Genomic DNA, 24,871 nt, shown 5'->3' on the forward strand with positions numbered 1-24,871 from the left:
ATGCTCTACAGGTAGCAAACCTCAACTCGCTAGGAATATTTTTACCTGAATTCAGATGCACGGAAAAATTATTCTGCAGAGAAATTCTTCTGCGGTGGATGAAAATGCAAAGGAAGAGCACAGCTGATTCTTTTTCGTCTTCTGCTGAATAAATGTTTATGGTGATAAGCATCAGGGCTATGATGTTATGATATGTTTCCACAGCTGTTCATTCTGGTTCTGCTGTTCAGGGTAGAACAGTATTGATTTCAAAAGGGAAAGGGAAGCTCTGAAAACTGATATAATATAAATATTTTTCTTATACCAAGTGTTGATCCATGCATATTCTCTTATTTTGGTCATGTTATTATAGTTTTAGCTATAGTTTTAAAAAAACAAATCCATACTCTACTACTCCTTTGTAAAATTGACTTTCCTTTTTTTCTATTGCCATAAGGCAATAGAAAAACATTTATTAGGATATATTCCCTATAGAGCATGGTAGGACTTCTTTGTAAACACGCATATGATTTCACTGTAACAGAATCCTTGCTCTTTGATGTTGAGAGTAGTCTAAGGATACTGCATAGTCCCACCTTCCCACCTTGCCTCCCTTCTGCTGTTTCCTTACCAGTGTGTGGGAACTTCAGCCATCTATGGACCTCTAATATGTCTCACTGGTCATGCCCTGATCATATAATCCCTTTACACAAAAAGTTGCTTTGAAATTTCCTCAATTGATGGTCACTACATGCGACCGTACACATTAGCGTTGCCACGAACTCGGAAGTGGCATGAAAAGGGTAAAAAATGACCCTAAAAGAGCGTGAAAACGGCAAACATGTTCAAAAACAGAGTGTAGCAGAAATATCAGGTTTATTGCTAAAGATGCAGAGAACATGATTTATGCTGAGTTAGTGAATTCCACATTATTCAGACTTCCTCACTCTATTTTCTTTTTCTTGTGTAGTGTAAGTGCTTGGCAAGTCAGGAGCTGTAAATGTTGGGTTTGACATTATTGCTCTTAGGCTTTGAGAAAGACCGTAGAACAAAATGAAGAAGAAAATAATTTCACAACCTGTCTTCTGCGGGTCTTCTGAGCATCATTTCTGTTCAGTAGCTCCTCAGCTGAATCCTCAAATATATGACTCAATGAATAGTCAAGTGTGCTAATTACTCTGATGTAGGAAAGGGATGTGCACACCAATTTGCTATACATAATATAGCTTGTTACATAAAATATACTTTCTCTAAACCACTTCTATACATATTGGGTTTGAGCCATTGCCCTTCCACAAAGGAAAGGACCCCTTCATTTATGAGATACAGGAGAAGCACTCTCCAGAGGAAGAAATTTTTGATGATTCCCCAGTTCCCCTGCAGCTCATAGCACTATTTCCCATTGTCTTCTGGAGGGTCCACTAACCCTCTGGAACAGCTTTTCTGGAGCACAGGAGACTACAAGTGAGAAGGAGAAATAAACAAACATCACCTTTTCACGCCCACTTCCTGCAGCAGGTAACATAGATCTAACCCATAAGCAACATAACTACATACATAAAACCTTGCACATGCAGGATCTCAAGCTGAGCTCTGGGATGCCCTAGCTTAACTTAATTTCTGACAGACTGAATTCCAGGAGCAAAACACAGCAAAATGAGTAGGCCTTCCTCTGACTCAAGAGTGCAGTCATTTCTTTCCCTTCCTCCTGTTTATTCATATCCATTTGGCCTTCCTCACCTTTATCCTATAAACTATTATTATTTGTCACATCCTTCTCTAGGGCTTGTCTGCTTGCCAGAAAAATATCCACTACTTTGCTTTTCTCAGCTGCTGTATAAATAGCAAAATTTCTTTCACTGCTGCTTATGACTCTGCAAAAATGCTGTGTTTGCCTAGAAACTACCGTGTGGAATTTTGTCCCCCATGTTGTCATTGTGAAAAAATCTTAGTCTGTAACGTAAACTTATAGTTAGTGCTTGAGGTTGAAGAAGAGCAGTGCTAATTACTGTACTGTAAACTCAGAAAACCACTGGGGAATAATAACCACTTCTGTGTGAGAGATATGCATGAACACGCAGTCAGAAAGATCAGCCAGACTGCTGCTGTTAATCATCCCCAACTGGCAGATAAGTTATTGAAGGGGTGGTGGCTGGAGTACAGCATGCTCACTCTCAGAGGATGGTCTGGGGGCACATGATGCATCCACCTTGCAAAAAAAGCTAAGCAGGTCTAGGTCCCCTCCAAGCTTCTATCATGAATTCCACAATGGAAATAATGGTGCGTCATAAGTGCAGTACGGTGGTACCTCAGGTTACAGACACTTCAGGTTACATACGCTTCAGGTTACAGACTCCACTAACCCAGAAATAGTACCTCGGGTTAAGAACTTTACCTCAGGATGAGAACAGAAATCACACAGCGGCTGCACAGCAGCAGCGGAAGGCCCCATTACCTAAAGTGGTACCTCAGGTTAAGAACAGTTTCAGGTTAAGAACCGACCTCCAGAACAAATTAAGTTCTTAACCCGAGATACCACTGTAAATAAATCACCTTTTGTGTGTGTTAGCAATCCCTCAGAGGTAAAAGGCTGCCCAGTCTGCCCATTCAGTCACAATCTACTTGTGTCACCTGCCACCCATTTTAGTAGCTTAACAGCACTGTGTTTGCCTGGCGCTGTTTCAGTCTGGAAACTCCCCCCCCCCCCCAATTCTTTCTTACCAAGATGCTTGCTGCCTTCTGGGGGGGAGAAGAGAGGAAGCACCATATTTATGCTGCCTTTATGTTTAAAAAAATCATAAACCATATAACAAAAAATAGATTAGGGGGCACTATACATATGCATTTTAAACCTACAAATATAACATGAAACCTAAGCAACAATGCAATGGAATAAAATTATTCAACTATCTTAAAGCATCATAATTTAAAATGACTGGCATATAAAAAGATTCTAACCTTTGCACCAGAAATAATACAGTGTTGGTGCTCAGCATGCCTTCCTTGGGAGGGCATTTCAAAGTTGCAAGGAGCACCAGGGAGAAGATCCTCTCCTTAATATATGCATAAGGCACTTCTAGAAATACCGTGGACCAGTGCTTAAACCATGTGCATTCAGAGTACATTTCAGCTACATTAAACATGTTTAAGTCCCTTTGAAATCAGTGAGTGTGAGGCCTTTTTGTAAATGTGCAAACCTTTTCGGAGATGTAATAACCTTATAGCTCACCTGGGCCACCTAGAGGTTCAGTGTAATAACTTCATCCAGTTCTCTTCCTTAATAACATTTCTCTTTCCACAGATTATTTAAAGAACCTCTTAGAAGATTCGGCTGACTTCAGAGATACTCAGGGTAATTGCTTTTATAGTAGTTAGTCCGTAGTTTAATGAAAAACACACATCTTCTTGAATTTACGGGTGTGTGTCGTTTCATTGGTGGCACAGCCACAAGGCTGGATCCAGAGTTTCTGCAAGGGAGAAAGTTTCACTTCCAGGTTTCTTGGGTTACGCTTCCCTTGCAGTGGCCTGCATGTTTGCTCTTGGGCTTGGGGCGCATCCTCTGAACAGCAGGAAAGGTGGCATAGGAAGCTCCCAGGGTGAGGAAATTGCCAGAGATTTCCTTGCTTCACTTCCAGTCATGTTTGTTTGTTTGTTTAATTAATTAATTAATTTAATTAATTATACCCTGCCCATCTGGCTGGGTTGCCCCAGCCACTCTGGGCGGCTTCCAACATGTATAAAAACACTTTTTTATCCGGGGGGGGGGGATTAAATACCTCCTGATGTAAGCATCACTGGTTCAGGAATCCATGAAGGTCAGAAATAACTTCTACAAGGCCAGTGCTAATGCTCTGTGTTATAGTTGCTGGCTATTTTAAGGCTACAGAGGTTCCTGATATAAAAACACTGAGGGATCAAGGGGTATGAACTCTTCTGTGTCAGGGAGCAAAGGCCATATTATGTTTGACTGCAGACCTTCCTCAGGCCTAATGTAGCCTGATAGCTTTTAGTTGCCTCTGTTGAGAAGATAAGCTTCTTACTCTCACAGTTGGAAGGTTTAAAATCTCACGCATTCTTTCCTATTTTCCTGATGTTTGTGATGCTGTGGAAATGTATCCCTCCTCCCCCCTTAGCTACTGTTTTAAGATTTATTCCACAGTGTCCTTACCTTTTCAGGAATCGTTTTCAGATATAACAACTTTAGAAAACATACCCAAAAAATTACCTTCTCCAACTGTTGAGCACAGTAGTGTCATTTATTATTATACAGATGTTTCCAAATTAAATGAAGGTGTCTTGCCATGTCCCCATGAGTAGCGAGTGGTTGATAATCATGTTTCTTTGTTAATGCATATGAAATAAATCTAAACAATATCGCATAAAAAATTTCTGTTCTTGTATTTTCCCCTTGATCTTGAACTTTGTTGGTCAACTTTTACATTAAGTTGTGAAATACAAGGTCTTTAATACTGACTCACATACTGTAGTCAATGCTGAAATACATTTTGTTTTGTTTTCAAGATGCTCTTGCTGTTGTGATAGAAGTGGCTAACCATGCTAATGACATCATGAAACAGGGAGTAAGTATCTCAGTTGTGGAATAATGTGGTGATAATGGTGATAATAATTATGACTATAAATATTATTTATCTATTTATCTCTTCCCATGAGGCATCCTGAAGTGATTTATTATATAATAGGAACATATATAAAAGCCACATATATAAGAAAAGTCAAAGGAATAACATATAAACTTTAAAGCATATATATTATATCATCCATTTAAAAGAATAGCCCATATGAAAAATCAGTTCAAATCTTATACAGACAAAAACTGGGATAAAGACTTCCATTTTGAAGGCTTTTTGAAAGGACATTTTAATATGGTTTTCAGCAGCTTTGTGGGGTTTTATTTCTCTGTGTGTCTGTATTTTGCCATTTTACTTTAGCTGTATACTAGTAAGCCCAACTTTGTGGATATCAGTTTGAACCATAACACATTTGTGTTGCCTGGAAAGCTCATAGATCTCTAGATAGAAGACATGATTATACATGACTTTAATGGGTCACTTGAAGCAACTTCAGTCTCTTTACAAATGAGAAAAAAGGGAAGGAACATGGAGCTTTTTACTGTTATGGGCAGTGTGTGTTAAATTGTGGAGGCCTGTGTATAGAGCTAACCCTGCAGTTTTAGTCCCTAATGCTTAAATCTCCTGTGTTCAGCTCCTTTAATTCAGCAAATATTACTTTTTGGATTTGTGTAATTTTGTTCATACTGATACACATCATAGAATATGGAAGTGTGTTTGACTTCAACACTTCTGCAGCCAATTAGAGTGAACAACCAGTGTGGCTCCCTGGTGTTCACAGAGGATTCTTCCGCCATGGAACTTTTCATCAATTTGTTTACAAGAACTTTATTTATGCTTCCACCCTCTAGGACAACTTTCAGAAACTTATGCAAATACAGTACAGTTTAAATGGTCATCATGAGATTGTACAGCCAGGGAGGGTAAGTTCACCAACAAGCAAACAGCAGGTTGCGAAAAGCAAACAAACCTTAGGGTGTGAAAACCACTTTTATGGCCCATTTATAAGTTTTAGTTCTAAAAGGGAAAAGGAAGGTCTGGGGTTTCTTTTTCTTTGTTTCATCAGCCACCTCCATCTGTGACAGTAACTATTGCCTCTGCAAAGGCAAAGATGCTAATTCCTGTGATGGGAATAAGACAAACAAAGGTTGGTGCCACTACTATAGCCCATTAGTCTAGTTTGTAGTGCACTGTGGGGGTCTGCTTAGACCAGCGATGGCCAAACTTGGCCCTCCAGCTGTTTTGGGACTACAATTCCCATCATCCCTGACCACTGGTCCTGTTAGCTAGGGATGATAGGAGTTGTAGTCCCAAAACAGCTGGAGGGCCAAGTTTGGCCATCACTGGCTTAGACCAACCTTGCTCAAACTGGTGCTGTGTGGATATTTTGAACTACCAACTCCATGTTGGCTGACTGATGGGAATTATATTTCCATATGTCGGGAGGATGCTAGGCTGGAAAAGTCTAGCTTAGGTGAACCAACCAAACATTTGTCCATAAGGGCAAACTCCTAGGGACTGAGGTCCCTTTGGCTTCCCCAATAAAATATTTGAGGGGACCCCCCCCCCAAAAAAAATTGATGGATATTGCCATACAAATGGTGTGTGTGCATCAAGTCATGTAATCAATTAGGTGCGGCGGGGCTTACCTTCTCCCCGCCCCCCAATATTTTATTCAAGTTGGCACCCCTGTATTTGCCCAGGCCACATTGCCATACTGCCTCTGGGCAGAATGAGTAGGTCCCATTCTCACTTGACTTGCAAAAGCAGCATCCTGGCCTTACAGACAACTTCTAGTACTAGGAGTAGCTGTTCCTCTCCTAGCAATCCCACCATCTCTCTTTTAGCAGTGCCCTTTCCTGTCTCTGTAGTATTGCTCTGTTGTCGTATTGGACTCTTGACTAGTATGTACTTAATACTATATTTGAAAATGGAACTTCTCTCGCTCTCTCCTTGGGAGAGTTTTATACTCCTAGCAGCTGACTACAATTGTTTGCTTGCTTGAATGCCCAGGTCTTTTTGAAAGAAGGAACATTGATGAAACTGTCCAGGAAGGTTATGCAGCCGCGAATGTTTTTTTTGGTAAGATGCCATGGATGTTTTTACATACCTAATGCTAGAGTGATTTCATAATGGTGCAGTCTGTCCCCACTGCAATTTCAAAAACAAAAACTAGCAACTCCAGTTAATGGTTCTGAATAATTTATATTTCAGTTTATACTATCATTGTCTCCTTTTCACAGTGGTTTTATGAATAAAGCATCTTTTCTCTCCTGCTTGGTGGTTTTTATGTAGCATTTATTTTTGGAAAATGTTCTGCTCAAAGTCTGAGGTTCTCTTTCAGATGCATCAGGGTCTTTGATCAAATGCAATCAAGGCAACTATTTAGCATTTAGCTATACTTGTAATGTTTCTTTTTATCTATCCTAGAATAATGTTATTAAAAATGATTCTTTGCTTATCAAGGAAACAAGGACACACTGCAAAAGCAAGTTTTTAATATTTAAATTGCCAGATCTGAATTTGATTAAGCTTCATTCATTCAACATCACTTGGGTGAACTTTGCAAGAAAAAATAATAATGGTTGTTGTTGTTGTTAATGTTAATGATGATAAATGATCCCAGTGAATTTTGGCCACAGCGTGGCTTCCCCTGCATGGAACTTAATGAAATCCTTGTGCTGAGTAGCCTGCACATGGGGACCTGAGGAGAAAAAGGTCACAGGATGTTCCTAACAGAGAGGACAAACTTGGGTCACCCCTTGCCTGGCTACAGAATATTGTAATGGGCCCAGCATAGCCTGGGGACAGGGACAGCCTGTCCTGTTTCACCACCTAAGGTGGAAGGGGAATGGGCCCCCTCCCAATCCCACCACTTCTGTCATCATCAAAATGCACCCCCCCCACTGAAAGGGGGACATTCTGCAAGGCCTTGCTGCTTGTCTTTTCTGCCCCAGGGGCAGGAAAAACAAGAACAATGGGGGAACCAAGAAGGCAGAACGAGGGCGGTGGAAGTTGATATGTGTTGGTGGAAGTTGATATGTGAAATGTACAAAATTCCCTATATGTTACATGTAATTTCAGTTACTTTTAAAAAATATTTATATTGCAGTTTAATGATGCTTTGCTGTATACAACTCCCGTACAGTCTGGAATGTATAAACTCAACAACATGCTGTCACTGGCTGGAATGAAAGTGAGTAGATAAAATTTCTTCTGTAAAATGTTTTTGTCACTCACAGCTTGAACGCCTGCCCAGACATTTAATGTGTGCTAAGACATACTATAATGCTGATAAAGAGTACAGTCTTTCATTTACTGATAGCCTTTTGTGCTTCTAACTTGCTTTGTTATGTGTATCTTTCCCTGCTTCACTAATAGTCCCAGGGTATATTCATAGATAAAACAATGTAACATCAAGTCGAAAATATACACTCTCATAAAACTGTATTAGTTTGTGATCAAAACAATTTAGAACAGTATTCAGTTGAAGGAAGATACCTTATCTTTGTACAATACAGTTCACCACAGTCCCCCGCCCTTCCCCAAAGGCTATGCCAACAAAAGACATACTGTGCAAGATCTGTCTTCGAGGAAAGAGCACTCCACAACCTAGGAAGGGGAGCACTGCAGAATAGGCCCCCTCTCATGCTACTGCTCTGAGAAAAAATGGCCTGGTTTACATGTTACATTAAGCCAAGCCATGTCTTAGCATAGCACAGACTCCAAGGGACTCCCAGGGAGGAGATCATGGCCACTTTGCCTCTCTGCAGTAATTTTGCTGCTGTACCATGCTGAATTTAGCCATTGCTTGGCATGTTGTTTGAATGCAGGCTTGTGGTTTAAATCCCTCCAGGCTAACCATGAGCAGTAGCCGAGGATTGTTGTTGGTTTATGGCTCATGGTTATTCTGGAGAGACCAGAACTACGAGCCCAGATATGGATGGCATGCTAAACCAAAGTGAAGGACTGAGGAGGAATGAATCTGCCACAATCTCTTCCCTGGGAGTTGGTACCTTCACTCTTAGGCATGTTTCACCTTACTGTGTTGTGCGAACCAGGCCAAATATTTTCATCATTCCAATATCTGGGTTTCCCAGATTAAGAGCTATTTTTTTCTCCTGCAAATGTTACTCCTTTTGTGTGTGTGTGTGTGTGTTGAAATTGTCTTCTTCTAATTTCTGAAACTACTGTACTGGTTTGTTACGCCTTTTTCCTTTGCTAAGCCTTTTGAGATGGCAGGTTGACAGAACATTTGTTTTTCTTGTTTTACAACTGGATTATTCATTCTTTTTCCTTCCTAGGTTAGAAAGCCAACCCATGAAGCTTACCAGAATGAACTGAACATAGAAAGTGTAGAGCGATCTTTCATTCTGTCAGCAAGGTATGCCTTTAGGCACAACATTATGTGTATTTTGATAACACAGTACTGCTTAGTGCTTTCTCCTCAATATTTATTGGGTAGTTAAATGTTGTAATAAAAGAATAGGCTGCTTAGTTATGTTGGGCGTGAGAATGTTGCTTTACAATCAGCTACTAGACCATGTTCAATGTCTTGTTGTTAACATATAAAGCCCTAAACAACTTGGGACCTGGTTACCTGAAAGACCACCTGCCCTTAAAGAGATGTGTAAGATCACATAGATCAACTGGGAAATTTTTACTTTACAGCACCCTACAGAATGTCATAGGGTGGTGACCTGAAAACAGGCATTTTCTGCTCTTTCCCTGTACTGTGGAATGCCATCCTCTCTGCCATACATGAAGTAGCAACCATCAAAACTTTTTGCCCAGGCTTTCCCTGTCCCAAGAGATTGGACCCTGCTTATGTGTTTGAATCTCCTGTATTTTGTTTGATTCACGTTAATATGTTTCTCTGTTTATAATGCTGTTTTATTGGTTTTACATTGTTTTTGTTTTAATGATACATTACTTGGTTGTTAGACTGTAACATTAAGTGGTATATAAGGTAAAGGTAAAGGTACCCCTGCCCATACGGGCCAGTTGTGTCCGACTCTAGGGTTGTGCGCTCATCTCACTTAAGAGGCCGGGAGCCAGCGCTGTCCGGAGACACTTCCGGGTCACGTCGCCAGCGTGACGAAGCTGCTCTGGTGAGCCAGCACCAGCACAGCACACGGAAACGCCGTTTACCTTCCCGCTGTAAAGCGGTACCTATTTATCTACTTGCACTTAAGGGTGCTTTCGAACTACTAGGTGGGCAGGAACGTGGTATTTAAATGCTTTTAAATAAACAAATTGTCATATATGTTTTACCCCCAACAGTTCTGCCACGGAAAGAGATGAATGGTTAGAAGCCATCTCCAGGTCAATCGAAGAATATACAAAGAAAAGAATCACTTTTAACCCCAGTAAAAGTATTGAAGAGGTATGTCCAATTTGTTCTGGTCCAAATTGTTGCTTGTACACACTGTATGGCAGTGATGGTGATTTGGGTCCATAGACCTGTTATGCATGCCAAAGGCACAAGTGTTTAATACCAGGGGAAAAGGCCGGTTGTTTGTCCTGTGTTGATAACTGTTACATATTGATAGACGACTTCTCAAAATACTTAGAGAGTTACATTCAGACACCACAGTTAAAATCAGAACTGGGATGTCAGGCAACTATACTGACCCACTGCCACTGGAGAAAGGGGTTAAACAGGGCTGTTTGTTAGCGCCGTTCCTCTTTAATTTCTATATAAACGACACTGTTCAACATATGGCAAAGTATAAGTCATCAGCTCCTGCCCTGGAAGGCAAACACCTGAATATATTGCTATATGCGGATGACATGGCTGTCATGGCACTCACTCGAAGGGGCCTACACAGCATGCTGGAGGGGCTCGCAGCTTATTGTTCCCAAAACTCTCTAAAGATAAATTATGACAAAACAAAAATTGTGGTATTTACTAGAGCTCGCCACACATTTAGATGGTCTTTAGATGAACACAAAATTGAACAGTGTCTTTTTTAAAAATATCTTGGTATCACTTTCCAAGCTACATCTAGCTGGCTTGCCCACTTCAAGACTGTAGCCCTTCTAACACGTAGGACAATCGGTGCTCTGCTCAGCTTTTTTTATTCGAGGGGAGGGCAACTGGTGATCCTGGCACTAAAAGCTTTTGTTGGAAAAGTGATTCCCCAGATGCTATATGGAGTAGAACTCTGGGGATGGAATCAGAAGCTGTTAGAACGGCTTGAAATCTTCCAAAAATTTTATCTCAGAAGAATTCTAGGCCTCCCTCAGAGTACTCCGGCAGCTCTCCTAAGAGTGGAAGTAGGATTACCTTCTGTGTCTGCCAGGGCCCACTTAAGATTCCTGCGTTTTTTCACCAACCTCATAGATGCCCCGAACACCTTATTGGCTAAACAAGCCTTTGTATCATTACAAAATAATACTACTTGGCGTAAAAACCTACTAGATATCCTATCCAGATACAATCTACCTGAGTTTAATACTCTCAAATTGTGGAGCCCTGATAAAGTTCGGGAATGGATCTTTGAAAAAGACGCCTTTTTGGACTCCACAAAGATAAAAAACTCAGGATTTTCCTACTGGCTTCCCCGAGTAAAAGCAGTCAAAATCTGTGCCAACTACTTGGTGGAGATCACTGATCCCACCCTTCGGAGAGCTTTTACTATGGCACGGTTTCAAACATTGCCAACTGCATATCTGACCGGTAGATTCACAAAAACCCCAGTAGAACATCGTTTATGCCCTTGCCTTATGAAAATTAAAGAGGATCTTACACATTACCTCCTCTATTGCCCCATCTACTCGGGCTTTAGAGACGCATTGCTGCAAATTATACCTAACTCTATAACCAATCCTGAAGATAGAGTAAAATTCTTGTTAGTTGATGCAAACCCACGTATTACCCATGTGGTAGCGGTTTTTGTGATGAAGGCCATGAAAGCCAGGGAAAGATTTATGGATGACAATGTGAAGACCCCTTCACCGTCTGCTTAACTCGTTGCTTGTTTTCCCTCTCTTTCTATTTTGTGGGATGAAGGTATTGGTTGGCATAGTATCTAATGAATTTTAATATTTTTTAACTATTGTTGTGTTGATGTTTGTGTACAGGCATGGTCCTCACAATAAACGGATTTGTTGTTGTTGTTGTTGTTGATAACTGTTACATAGCTATTGTGTTACTGGAGAGTGATTTTTCAGTAGTACATTAGAAGAAACATCTTAAAAGTAAGAACACTTCAACTGTGGAATCAATTACCTAGTAGAGTGATCTTCTGTTGAAGGCCTTGTGGGCCATCAGAGTCCAACTTGATACTTGACCCAGGAAATCCAGAGCTAGGGCATAGCCAACAGATAGCCTCCAGCATGAAGACCTCCAGTGAAGGAGAGACCATTACTCTACCAGGTTGGTCCCATTGTTGGTCCCATTGTTGAACTACTCTTACTGTAAGATGTTTTAAGAAAAATAATAGGGGTGGGGAACCTCTGACCTGCAAGCCTAGTAAGGCCCAGTAGGGTTGTGATTTGGCCTGCAGGCCATTTTCTTCAAATTGCACTCACCTGTAATGTCAGGTGTGGGGCAGGTAAGGATGTAGCTACAAAAGAACAGTCAGGACCTTAAAATAAGCTCCTGATTGTTCCTTTGCATGTGTGGCTCACTGATGGTGCCAGTCATCTCAATGGCACTGTGAGTCCCATTGAGACCAACTGCATGAAGGAGTTCTCTGCCAGGAACTCCCTTGTGCAGCAGAAAGGGCTTGCTGTCAGCAAAACCCACTTTGCCCATTTGCTGGTGCGATTTGGTTTCAGCCTGCACCTGCAAATGGACATTTTTTTCTCTCTACAGTGTCCTGGCCTGCTGGTAGGTTTTAGTTCCCCACCAGATGCTTGATAATAAAGTAACAAATGCTGCTAAAACATGCTCTCCTTTGGAGAGTTTTCTGCAGTTGAATCTCAAATATATGCAAGGGGCCCAAATGATCTCCTCCCCCTATGCCTCCTTGATGAAAGCTTTCTGTCCCCTTCCCTCCCCACACCCCCAAATTCACACTGAAGTCTGCTAAAAATAATTCAGTTTAATTTCATCAACTGGTGAAGAATTGTAATATGTACAGCACGAGTTAGAAAACTAGAACATCATGGTGGTTGTTTCTTTAAATTTGTAATCATGTGAGATTTTCTTTCCTCTCTCCCTTAGGCAGACCCAGAAAAAGAGACCGAAGATAGTCCTATAGGGTCAAAGGCGCCAATCTGGATTCCTGATACTAGAGCTACCATGTGTATGATCTGTACTAGTGAGTTCACACTCACATGGAGAAGACACCATTGCAGAGCATGTGGGAAGGTTGGAAACATTTCACAGCCTTATTGTAGCTATTAATCAAAATATTCAGTGGTTGGACTTGACCGCTCTGCAGCCGGTTAAGGAAATGTTGCAGTTTTGATAAGTTCACACTGTGATGCATTCAATGAGCCGGGGCAACTTTCCTATCAGTCAAGCCACAATTTTGGCTTTTAAGTCTAGGGGGGGAAGCAAATAATGGGGGGGTGGGGGACATGATAGAGATGTGCAAAATGATGTACGTATTATGTGGGGAAAGTGGATACAGAAACGTTTTTCTCCCTCTTTCATAATACCAGAACCTGAATGAAGCAGGATGTTAGAAGATTCAGGACAGAGGATATAAAAAACATTTTTTCATACAATGCATGGAATTTGCTTCCCCAAGATGTAATGGTGTCCAGAAACTCTGACGGCTTTAAAACTGGATTAGAAAGTAATCAAAGAGGATAAGTCCTATGACTGTCTGCTTGTCAGGATGGCTATACGTTGCTTCCCGTATTGAAGGTGACATGCCTTTGAATACCAGTTGCTGGGGAGCCTGAGTGAGGATATTGTATAGGCATCTGCTTGACCACTGTGGAGAAAGGATGCTGGACTAGATGGGTCATTGGCCTGATCCAGCGGGACTGTAATAGGAAAGCTCTCTGATTGTTTTGAACCACATATCTTAATCATCTTAAAATGTAAACTAGAGATGTGTGGTGTGTGTACTTCATGTTTCTTTTTCTTTTCCAGATAATCTGCCAAGCTTGTTCATCAAATAAGCATGGGCTAGACTATATGAAACATCATTCTGCAAGAGTATGTGACTATTGCTTCAATGAGTTACAAAAACAGGGTAAGGTAAAAATTTTGCCTAAACCAGCTTTTCAATTTTTGATGCTTCTGTTTTTGCTACAAACTTATTTTAAGGGCATGTAAACCCGCTAAGTTGGAGCTGTCTTCATTTCAGCATGGCTTGTAGTGGCACAATTTTTTGAGGATTAAATAGAACAGAATCAAATTCCCAAAAGAGAATAATAATGCGACATCGTTTTAGTTTTAAACAATGTGGTTCTCCAGATGAAAATATACTGCTCAGATTAAATATCCTTTCCTGCTTTGCTCATGTTTTACATAAGTGCATGGATTAACTCGCATTGCATTTTACAGTTGATTTAATATGGATGGCAGGGTTAGTAAAAGCTTAAATCCATTTTGCAGCAGTTTTGCAAGAGAATATTGTTTTAATCATCACCCCCAAATACTTGTCCACCATCATGCTGTGTTCAGAAGGCAGGCTTGTTCACTGAAAAGGTGACCATAGGTTCAAGCACATTCAAAACTGCAATATAATTGCTCTCATATGTACAAATAGTATGTGAGAAACTAGAATGACAATAATCTCAGGGTGGGCAGATGGTGTGCACTTAAAACTTGCAATTCGTGAAGAAATTCACTTTAAACTGAGGTTTCCATTTGTATGAAGTACAAACGTAACTGTTTCCATTTCAGATAAGCTGAACACACCTCCTAAAAATGGTTCCCCAGTAAATCACAGAACTCCGTCTAGCACCTTATCCACAGTGTTGCACAGTATCCCATCTGGAAGAAAGCAGAAAAAGATCCCAGCTGCTCTTAAGGAAGTATGTGTTACATAGTCCAAGTATGAAATTATCTGTGTTTATTAACAGTGTCATTGCTAATCTTTAGTAAACTGCTTTCAGAAGGGATATCTATTTGAGTGGGGCATCTTACTTTTTTTAGTATAGACTTATAGTAGGACAGATTGTTGAAATATATTTAGTCAGGGGTGGTTGAAGATTAATTAGCACTGTGCTGCTCTCTTGGTGCAACCCCTTGCTACTATCAAATCTCCTTCTCTGCCCCAGATATTTTATTGCCCTGTGTTACCTGTCTCCAATTCCTTCTGTGGCTAGGAATTTTAATTGTGGGAAGCATGGTGGAATAAAACCTTCCTCCCTCTTACCTCTTATTATGGGACCAAGTACATAACTTGTTAGATTTAAGCCAGGTACAAACCAGGGATCCCAACGCTAATGTTTAACTTTCAGAGTTAAACTAAACTTTGCAAAAATTCTTTTGGGCACATAGATGGAAGAGATGACTATGTGAGGTCCTTTGGTTTAGTATGTAGAAACCTGATCATTATATTTCTTGTGCTTCTTGCAATTGGTGAAATACCAGGGATTTGCACAAACATTTCTATTTTGGTCACCAGGTTAAAAGAGTGGGAAGGGCTGTCCTTCCTCTCTACTTGCTTCAACATTCTTGGGCAAAGTACTTGTGCTCCAGTAGGCCACATATGTTGTTGCAGACTTTCATTTATACAGTTGTATTAATATTCTACTGCACCATGTGGGAAGTGACTAGTCACAACACAGCATTCCCAAAGTGAAAGAGAGAAATAGAGTCTGTTGGAAGGAGGAGACTGTTCAGGAGACTCATAGAAGAGTTATAGAAAGAGATGGCAGAGATGGGGGGAGGCTTCCACAACGCTGGGTATGATTTTTGTGAACGTATGTTCATGCAATATCTAAATTTAAAAATGACTGGATAATTATTTGTTAAGCTGCAAAAAGGAAAATATATTTATGCATATGAATTGCTGTCTTGGGGACTGTTCTGTCCCATTTCAGTTGAATATTTACGGTGCTCATATTTAGCATGGTAGTATGCTATTTCTTTGCATATGCTGATATACTGCATTCGCAGAATCTCAATTAGGCAACCTTTCCCCCCTTGTCTGCTTCCCAAAGAAACATCATACAGCCTGAGGAATTTCATGAAACAAATTATTTATGTAGCTTAATTGTGTTCATATACCAGCTGTTGCTGTAGGAAACCTTTTAGCACCCCCTGTTGTTTGGAGTTACTTTAATTCTTGATGTATTCTCTGTGTGTATTGCACATGATCATTCCCTGGAAAAGATGCTACGTGCAGTACCTTCAATATGCTGCCTTGACAGATTGTTGACGCAGAAAAGTTCAGTGTGCAGTTTGGCCCATTTCTCTCTCTAGGGATGCTGTCTTACTGCCAATTGATTTTTCATGCTAAAGGCATCTCTTTCTGGAAAAGTGGTGAATTTATTTAGAATACCTTTTTGCCTTATTACCCTTTATAGCTATGTCCTGTTGAAAATAGTGTTGGGTGCTTTTATCCATACTGTTCACATTGAACTGTACTTAAAGCTGCAATTAGGAATTTTAAAAGGTTTGTTTAAATCCTCTCTACAGTTTGCATTAAAATTATCATTATAGGGTAAAATCTAGGAAGATGCATCTAATAAAAAATATTAATTAGAATAACAACTTTCTTTTATAGCACTCTCTGTTAGGGGATACACCTGGCATGCCTTGCAGTCACTCGCATTGTTCTGATTTGAGACTAACAATCCTTAATGTCCCAACTACTCATTCTAATCTAACCCAGTCATCCTTGCCTTTTAATAGTCACTGGAATCATCTTGTGGTAGCCTTAGGCTACTAAAAATTTATTACTCATCTTTCTGAAGAGCAGTGAAAATGAAAAATTGAGACAATTTCATGGTTTGGAATCCCCCTTGGGACATAACAGACACCTGTTGTAGGAAAGCCACTCTCACATTTTGGAGAGAATATCTGTGGTCTGCATTGTGGTAGTAGAATATCTGCAATATGTTATACGTTGCTTCACCTTAGCATGTGCTCAGCACACATGCACACATATGGAACATATAGCATGCTCAGAGAACATTGTATACCACCTTCCATTTCAAGGAAATGTTTCCTCTTCCTCCAACTCTTTCATTAACTAACTCCTAGTTTGTACTGAGATTCTTGATCATTGTTGTTGTTGCTGTTTAGTTGTGTCTGACTCTTCGTGACCCCATGGACCAGAGCACGCCAGGCACTTCTGTCTTCCACTGCCTCCCGCAGTTTGGTCAAACTCATGCTGGTAGCTTCGAGAACACTATCCAACCATCTCATCCTCTGTCATCCCCTTCTCCTTGTGCCCTCCATCTTTCCCAACATCAGGGTCTTTTCCAGGGAGTCTTCTCTTCCCATGAGGTGGCCAAAGTATTGGAGCCTCAGCTTCATGATCTGTCCTTCCAGTGAGCACTCAGGGCTGATTTCCTTAAGAATGGATACGTTTGATCTTCTTGCAGTCCATGGGACTCTCAAGAGTCTCCTCCCGCACCATAATTCAAAAGCATAAATTCTTCTGTGATCAGCCTTCTTTATGGTCCAGCTTTCACTTCCATATATCACTACTGGGAAAACCATAGCTTTTACTATACGGACCTTTGTTGGCAAGGTGATGTCTCTACTTTTTAAGATGCTGTCTATGTTTGTCATTGCTTTTCTCCCAAGAAGCAGGCATCTTTTAATTTTGTGGCTGCTGTCACCATCTGCACTGATCATGGAGCCCAAGAAAGTAAAATCTCTCACTGCCTCCATTTCTTCCCCTTCTATTTGCCAGGAGGTGATGGGCCCAGTGGCCATGATCTTCATTTTTTTGATGTTGAGCTTCAGACCATATTTTGCGCTCTCTTCTTTCACCCTCATTAAAAGGCTCTTTAATTCCTCCTCACTTTCTGCCATCAAGGTTGTGTCATCTGCATATCTGAGGTTGTTGACATTTCTTCCGGCAATCTTAATTCTGGCTAGGGATTCATCCAGCCCAGCCTTTCGCATGATGAATTCTGCATATAAGTTAAATAAGCAGGGAGACAGTATACAGCCTTGTCGTACTCCTTTCCCAATTTTGAACCAATCAGTTGTTCCATATCCAGTTCTAACTGTAGCTTCTTGTCCTACATAGAGATTTCTCAGGAGACAGATGAGGTGATCAGGCACTCCCATTTCTTTAAGAACTTGCCATAGTTTGCTGTGGTCAACACAGTCAAAGGCTTTTGCATAGTCAATGAAGCAGAAGTAGATGTCTTTCTGGAACTCTCTAGCTTTCTCCATAATCCAGTGCATGTTTGCAATTTGGTCTCTGGTTCCTCTGCCTCTTCTAAATCCAGCTTGCACTTCTGGGAGTTCTCGGTCCACATACTGCTTGAGCCTGCCTTGTAGAATTTTAAGCATAACCTTGCTAGCATGTGAAATGAGTGCAATTGTGCGGTAGTTCTTTGGCACTGCCCTTCTTTGGGATTGGGATGTAGACTGATCTTCTCCAAACCTCTGGCTCAATATTTATTCTTGCCATCTCACTTTTGACCACATCCAACTTACCCAGGTTCATGGTTCTTACATTCCAGGTTCCTATGCAATATTTTTCTTTACAGCATTGGACTTTCCTTTCGCTTCCAGGCATATCCGCAACTGAGCGTCCTTTCGGCTTTGGCCCAGCCACTTCATCAGCTCTGAATCTACTTGTACTTGTCCTCCGCTCTTCCTCAGTAGCATGTTGGATGCCTTCCGACCTGAGGGGCTCATCTTCCAGCATCATAACTTTTATATGCCTGTTGTCTTTGTCCATAGAGTTTTCTTGGCAGGGATACTGGAGTGGCTTGCCGGTTCCTCCTCCAGGTGGAACACGTTTGGTCAAAACTCTCCACTATGACCTGTCCATCTTGGATGCCCTGCTCGGCATAGTTCATAGCTTCTCTGAGTTATTAAAGCCCCTTCGCCACGGCAAAGCAGTGATCCATGAAGGGGTTCTTGATCATATTTATTGCTATATTTCAAGGAGAAATGAGTTCAAGGTTGTATCCAATGGTAGCCCTGCTCAGAGTAGGCCCAATGAAGTTAATTTACACGACTAAATTAGGTTCATTAATTTCAATAGATCTATTTTGAGTAGAACTTCAATTCTGCTTTGAAATGAGTGCTGAAAGGATTATAACCAGTCCTGGAAAACACAGCACGAGTTACCAGTGCCTAGCAACTTACTGTGAGAGCTCAGGTTTTCTCAGCTGGAAATTGTGGCATATCCTTAGCGTCATGTATAATGTTATGTTATTTCAGGCCTTTTTAGCAGGATTATAATAAATATATTGATACCAACATTTCCGGTTAGATGAAGAATGTTGGTATAATCAAAACATTATTTGTTCCATCTCATGCACTCTTACGAGTTCCATGTTTGTTCTAATTTCAGGTATCTGCAAATACAGAAGATTCTTCAATGAGTGGCTATTTATACAGATCAAAGGGCAGCAAAAAACCATGGAAACACCTGTGGTTTGTGATAAAAAATAAAGTGCTCTACACATATGCTGCTAGTGAGGTGAGAAATCAGATCTCACAAGTTAATGTAGAACATTGCATGGTTGAATGAGTGGGATGCTGGGAGTGGAGTCTAAAGGCCTGCTCAGACACGGGGGCTTTCAGGAAATCACTGACAATAGTGGCTGGTGTAAGGGGGCAGAGCTGCACTACCAACACTGGTGGCGCTATAGCTTACTTGGGTGGAGGCAGTCGGGATTCTGTAGACACACTGGTCAGAGCACTGGATTGGTTCTGCTGCTGTATCCACTGCCTGCTCCTCCTCTCTGATTAAACAGACAAAATGAGATAGAAATGGTGTTGAAATCACATAAGGAAACCTTAAGATCCATCCCACGGATCTGGTGCTGCCTTGATATTGCACAAAACACTTTTTTGTATGCTATTGACCTAGACCTCAGATTATTTTGCAAATGGTTACAGTAGCTTTCTTTGTAAAATTAGGATGTGGCTGCATTGGAGAGCCAGCCTTTATTGGGATTTACAGTTGCTGAAGTCAAAGATGAACACTCGGAATCTAAACTTTTCCATTTGCTGCACAAGAATACTTTATTTTATATATTCAAAGCGGATGACCCCCATTCAGCACAAAAGTAAGTGAGCATTTTTTTTAAAATAATGCTAATTAAAAAGTCTCATGATTATTAGTTTTATTAGGGAATTTATAACAATACAGTTTTGTAGAAGTATATACAGGTATGATTGGCCTGTCCATTTCAGTCAGAAGAGGTTCCTCAAGTTCCCTTACAAAGCCTCTGCCCTCCTCACAAACTGCAGAAAATTAGGGAAAGGATTAAAATGCCCCATCCTTGCATTAGGCTTTTGTAGAAAGAACAAGCAGGAACTTGCTGCCTCTGCAAAGTGCAGAAGAATGGGAGAGAAAACTACATATTTCTCCCTAGACCGATACATTCGATATCAGCAAGCTGTATGCTGGTTCAAGACTGCATACTGCTCAAAATATACTTTCATTCCAATCTCATGGTTCTTTGCAGTTTTTATTCATGATTTTTAAAGCTATTCAATAGTGTCTGTATATACTATACTTTTCTGTGTATAAGACTATATTTTTTTACTCTAAAATAAGGTTCAAAATTGGGGCTCATCTTAAACACGGATCGTATCTCCCCCCATTTTCTTAAATCGGAGTCCCCCGAAATAGGGGGCATCTTATACATGGGGGCATCTTATAGACGGAAAAATACGGCACTTTATAAATATTGTGACAAATGGAGTTGAAAGTTTTCAATTATACAAGCTCTGGAAACCATTCTGTTTGCCCAAAATATATTAACTGCTTTTCCTTTTCAAACAGGTGGATAGAAGCTTTTCAAGAAGCCACAATATTGTAGCATGCTTGCTTTGTTACTTAAAGGAAAGAAAGTCCGATGGCAAAGTCAATACTATGGTTCTGTTTATTGAAGAGTCATCAGATTTTACAAACATCAACCTAAACAAAGCTGGATTGTTCACTGGCGTAACGTCTTTGTTCAGGAGTAATAATTTTTAAAGAAATGTGTATACTTGTCTTTTTGTCATACAAAAAGTGTTATTTATTAAAAACTTTGTCACTGTTTTACTTAATGGTCAGAATCATTTCTGAGATTCACATTGAATTCCAAAGTGTCCTTGACCTTAGGGAATTTTGTTTGTTGAAAAGTTGTAGCAGGCTGTTGCTCCTTGGTTTGTCATGGGCACAATTTCAGGCTTCCTGTTCAGTTTGCTTTTGGAAAGTTTAAGGAGCAAGGCCTTTCAGCAGGCTCTCTCAGGCCTCTCCTTCTGCGTATTTTTAATCTGGGATAATTTGACTGAAATGCTGTCCAGTCTTTCTCAGTGCAAGGTAGATGAATAGTTTCTGAGCCCTTTTTAAGTATACATATAGAAAGATTCATGAACATGTAACACTTCCATATGTGCACTTAAACTAAATTACTTCCATCGATCATATGCTGTTCTCGGCTGACTCCAGAATAGCACAATGAAACGATGAGTCTGTGTATTCAATTTCACTTCAAAGAGGGTCTGTTAATATCCACTTGCAAAAGTCGCCTGTTAATTCCCCCCGCCCTTGTTTTTAAAGAAAAGCTGAAAGGATTATTATTCTACCTGCCCGTGCAACATTACACCACAGATGGTATCAAATCATAAATACCAAAGTGATTTTAAAAATAATATTCATTGTATTTTCCTGAAGTGTGAATTAGATCATTCAAGCAGGAAAAAGCTTGTTTTCAGCATGAGAACTTTTCCTTGACACGTGCTTCCCCACAGAAACAGAAGAAGGTCACATACATACTGTGGAATATGATAGCTAGGGGCTTATCAGGGGATTTTTAAATTTTCTGTACTATTTTAACACAAACTGAAACTGGAATTCTAGTATCAAGAATGCACAATATTTTTGAGGAATAACATTGATAAGGAATGTCATTCATTCTAGTTTTCATTCACAATTTGATCTGCTGGACACGTCAAAAATTCTTTCTATTGTATTTTTATATTAGCAAACTGTTACTTAAAATGAAAGCACTCAATTAGTAATTGTATATTTATTTAATAGTTGGAAAATGTGTGTATATAATAAGTGAAACTAGTACTACTACAATGTAGGACAAGTCAGGGAAATATTATTTAGAACATTAGGAAGGTGGGTAATTATGCAATTCTTGTATCTATGCTGAAAATATCCTGGTGGACATTTCAGAATAGGATACTCTGGTGTTCACCAAGTTGCTTGTTCACATCATTGTTCTTAATTATTTTTACAACGTGGAAGAAGAATAAAATATCTGTTGAGTTTTTTGTTTGCTTCTAGTACAAGGGTTGTTGTATCAAAAGCATCACTAACAGAAAAATTGCCTTGCTGCCAAAGATGAGCATATATGGTCCCAAAGATTTTGCTTTATCTTTGGGAATGTGTATTTTTTATTTTTAAATATATTGGCTGGCCTAGGTGGGATAAAAAACAAGTGATTTCATGTTAGTAGGTGTCTATTTTCAATGGGAAAATTCAAAACAGAGGAACTACTTCCGTATTAAAATGGTTTCTTAACTGAGGAGCTATTCTGTATAGTCCAGCTTTCCCCAGCTGGTGCCTTTCAGCTGTTGTTGGACTACAGCTTCCATGATCCTTGACCATGCTGGCTGGGACTAATGAAAATTGGGAGTCTAGCAACATCTGGAGTGCACGGGTTGAAGGCTGGTACACTCTGCTCTCGCCCTACAGTCCCATTTTGTCTTGTACCATGTACAGAGTGCGCTATACACTACAGTTTTTGCCCAACAGTGAACCCCAAGGTTCCATAAGAGTTCTTAATAAGCAGGAAGAATGATAGCAAAATACCAAGGAGCTTGCTAGTATAGGAGTTTTGCCTAAAGCAGAAGTGGGAAGCCACTTTTAGCTCATGGGATGGAATCCCAAAATGGCCAACTTTCTGCAGGTCTTATTGACAGCTGGGTGGGGCCACCCATGTGCCAATTACCTGGCATATTATATCAGTTGATATGAAATATTGAGAGCACACTTTAAAGTAGTATTCATCAACCGTGAGTCCCCAGATGTTGTTGGACTACAATACCCATAACCTCTGACCATTGGCTAAGTTTGCTGGTGAAGATGGGAGTTGTAGTCCAACAGCACCCAAGGTTGAATAATACTGCTCTAAAGCTTGAGTGTACTCCCAGTTCCTCCTTCACAGCCATGCCCTGATTTTGAGCCTTTTTTCTGAAAAAGGCACTGCGTTCAAAAAGCACTGAAGTCAAGTGTGACTACAAAGGAAGAATTGGGAGCACACTCGGAGACTTGAGGCTGATATAAGTTGTAGCCCCAAAACAGCTGGACAGCACTTGGTTGGCAGAGGCTGCTCCCGAGTATTTGAAAAGAAATGTAAGACGGCAAATACCACTACCATTATGAACCAAGTAACTAACAATATGTGGTTGCAATCTAGGCAGCCCCTTTAGCCTTGTGTGAGGGTGCTGGGCCTTTTCACTCTTCCCCCTGCTCTTAATAGAAGCATCTTGGTGCTGAATCTGGAAACATTTTGAAGTATAGTTCAGAAATGGCTTGGTCAGTAGAGCTGCCATTAGCGGGAAGGGAGAAATGAATCAAAAGATGTTCTGTGCACAATGTTGTTGCAAGATGACCTTCTGGGTTCTGATTTATTTAATTACTACTGCTGTGGTTTGGTTTAGAGGGAGTTGATATAGTTATAGTGATTTACTCCTTGTCAAGTAGATGCTATAGAATAGAGCAAGCAATATTGTTTCCAATTAAGTGGCTGCAAAAAAGGAATGTGGTATGTTTATGTAATCCCTTAACAATTTAAGAAATATGCTTAACAGGTTTCAGTGATCTCAAGTGTAGAAGTGTCACAGAATGTAAGAGGCACTGACAGTTTTGTTTCAACTACTGTTCTATAATTTTTCAAGCGCTCTTATAGATTGTACTGACAATAACTGAATGAACAGAACCTCTAATGTTGAAAATTAAAACAACTGAAAGTAATCAGAAATACGTAGTTACGTTTTTATCAAAATAAATTTGAAGTGTCTCCCTCGCCCAGTGGCAAATGAGTAAAAGCAGAGTCTCCTGAATATAATAAACACTGTGTGTGCATTGATAAAATACACTTACCTGCTTGCCCAAAATATTTCGGCCACTAAATTTGGATTTGACAGCCATATGGCTGACAATGTTTCTCTGCCCCCTGTGCACTTCTTTCTGAAGAAACCTAGCTTGGGTCCTGTAATGAGATGCCTGCAAATCAGTCACAGTTATGGAGCTTGTGTGTATTTTAAAATACAACAGAGATGTGCTATACCTGGGCGTATTTCTGGCAGTTTCTACTGCACTGTCAGCCCCCAGGATCCTTGCTGCTCTTTTTAGCAGCCATTTACTTAGAAGAGCCTTGTAAAATAAGTAATTTATAAATAAAATGTAATTTTTGTTGCATATTGATTTTAATTACTGTAAACTTGTCTTCATTATTTTTTTTAAGCCACCAAGGAAGTATGTATTGATGGGTGGCTATATAAATTTAATAAATAAATAAAATAAGACCACACTAGTCTACAAAATGTTTTATTAGTCTTCCAGGGCCAGGCAAAAGAGGGACAGAGTTTTGCATTTCTATGTTGGCCATGGAGGGGTGGTCCCTCTTTTGGCAACCCACTTAGTTGCTAAGTTGGACACAGAGGGACAAAGCAATCCATCCCTCCTCAAACAGCCTGACACTCACACCCCTCAATACAATTCCTTGTCTATCACTTAAATACAAGGCTACGCTACAGCGTATACCACTACAAAGGGACACGGGTGGTGCTGTGGTCTAAACCACCAAGTCTCTTGGGTTTGTCGATTGGAAGGTCTGCTGTTTGAATCTGCAGGACAGGGTGAGCTCGCGTTGCTGTCCCAGCTTTTGCCAACCTAGCAGTTCAAAAGCATACCAGCACAAGTAGATAAATAGGTATCGCTGTGTCGGGGAAGGTAAATGGCGTTTCCGTGCACTCTGGCACTTGTATTTTTTTAAAAAAAGTAAATTTTATTAACTGGCCAATCACATCAAATTAAATCATATCACATAAATTCCGAATTACAAAGCCGAATTTTAAATTTTGTTGGGGGGACCCATATTTCAAGATCCGAAGGGGGATTCTGATCATCTTCTTGCTGCTGCGTTAATGTCCCAATCAGTCCAAATCAGTCCAAACAAAATTCATAGTTCTATCCCATCTTATCTTGCTGTTTCCACATCACATCTTGTTC

The 24,871-nt window shown here is 40.3% G+C and overlaps 1 protein-coding gene and 1 long non-coding RNA gene across 2 annotated transcripts in view; one reads left to right on the forward strand and one right to left on the reverse strand.

Annotated features, from left to right (window-relative positions):
* FGD6 (FYVE, RhoGEF and PH domain containing 6) overlaps nucleotides 1-23,618 on the forward strand; it is a 54,937-nt gene extending 31,319 nt beyond the window's left edge. Inside the window, exons 9-21 of the mRNA XM_081209628.1 lie at nucleotides 3,281-3,331; nucleotides 4,501-4,559; nucleotides 5,420-5,491; nucleotides 6,582-6,650; nucleotides 7,681-7,764; nucleotides 8,873-8,952; nucleotides 9,852-9,954; nucleotides 12,742-12,888; nucleotides 13,624-13,726; nucleotides 14,383-14,513; nucleotides 18,977-19,105; nucleotides 19,549-19,697; nucleotides 20,420-23,618. Coding sequence (XP_081065754.1) covers nucleotides 3,281-3,331; nucleotides 4,501-4,559; nucleotides 5,420-5,491; nucleotides 6,582-6,650; nucleotides 7,681-7,764; nucleotides 8,873-8,952; nucleotides 9,852-9,954; nucleotides 12,742-12,888; nucleotides 13,624-13,726; nucleotides 14,383-14,513; nucleotides 18,977-19,105; nucleotides 19,549-19,697; nucleotides 20,420-20,456 — 1,214 coding nt within the window. The 3' untranslated portion in view covers nucleotides 20,457-23,618. The remainder of the gene's footprint in view (nucleotides 1-3,280; nucleotides 3,332-4,500; nucleotides 4,560-5,419; nucleotides 5,492-6,581; nucleotides 6,651-7,680; nucleotides 7,765-8,872; nucleotides 8,953-9,851; nucleotides 9,955-12,741; nucleotides 12,889-13,623; nucleotides 13,727-14,382; nucleotides 14,514-18,976; nucleotides 19,106-19,548; nucleotides 19,698-20,419) is intronic.
* The window catches only part of LOC308595514, a 35,256-nt gene that overhangs the window by 2,044 nt on the left and 8,341 nt on the right, over nucleotides 1-24,871 (reverse strand). Inside the window, exon 2 of the long non-coding RNA XR_014012074.1 lies at nucleotides 46-2,355. This is a non-coding gene — a long non-coding RNA (uncharacterized lncRNA). The remainder of the gene's footprint in view (nucleotides 1-45; nucleotides 2,356-24,871) is intronic.

This window comes from Podarcis bocagei (assembly GCF_964188305.1).
Source record: "Podarcis bocagei genome assembly, chromosome: 10".
Classification (NCBI taxonomy): Eukaryota; Metazoa; Chordata; class Lepidosauria; order Squamata; family Lacertidae; genus Podarcis; species Podarcis bocagei.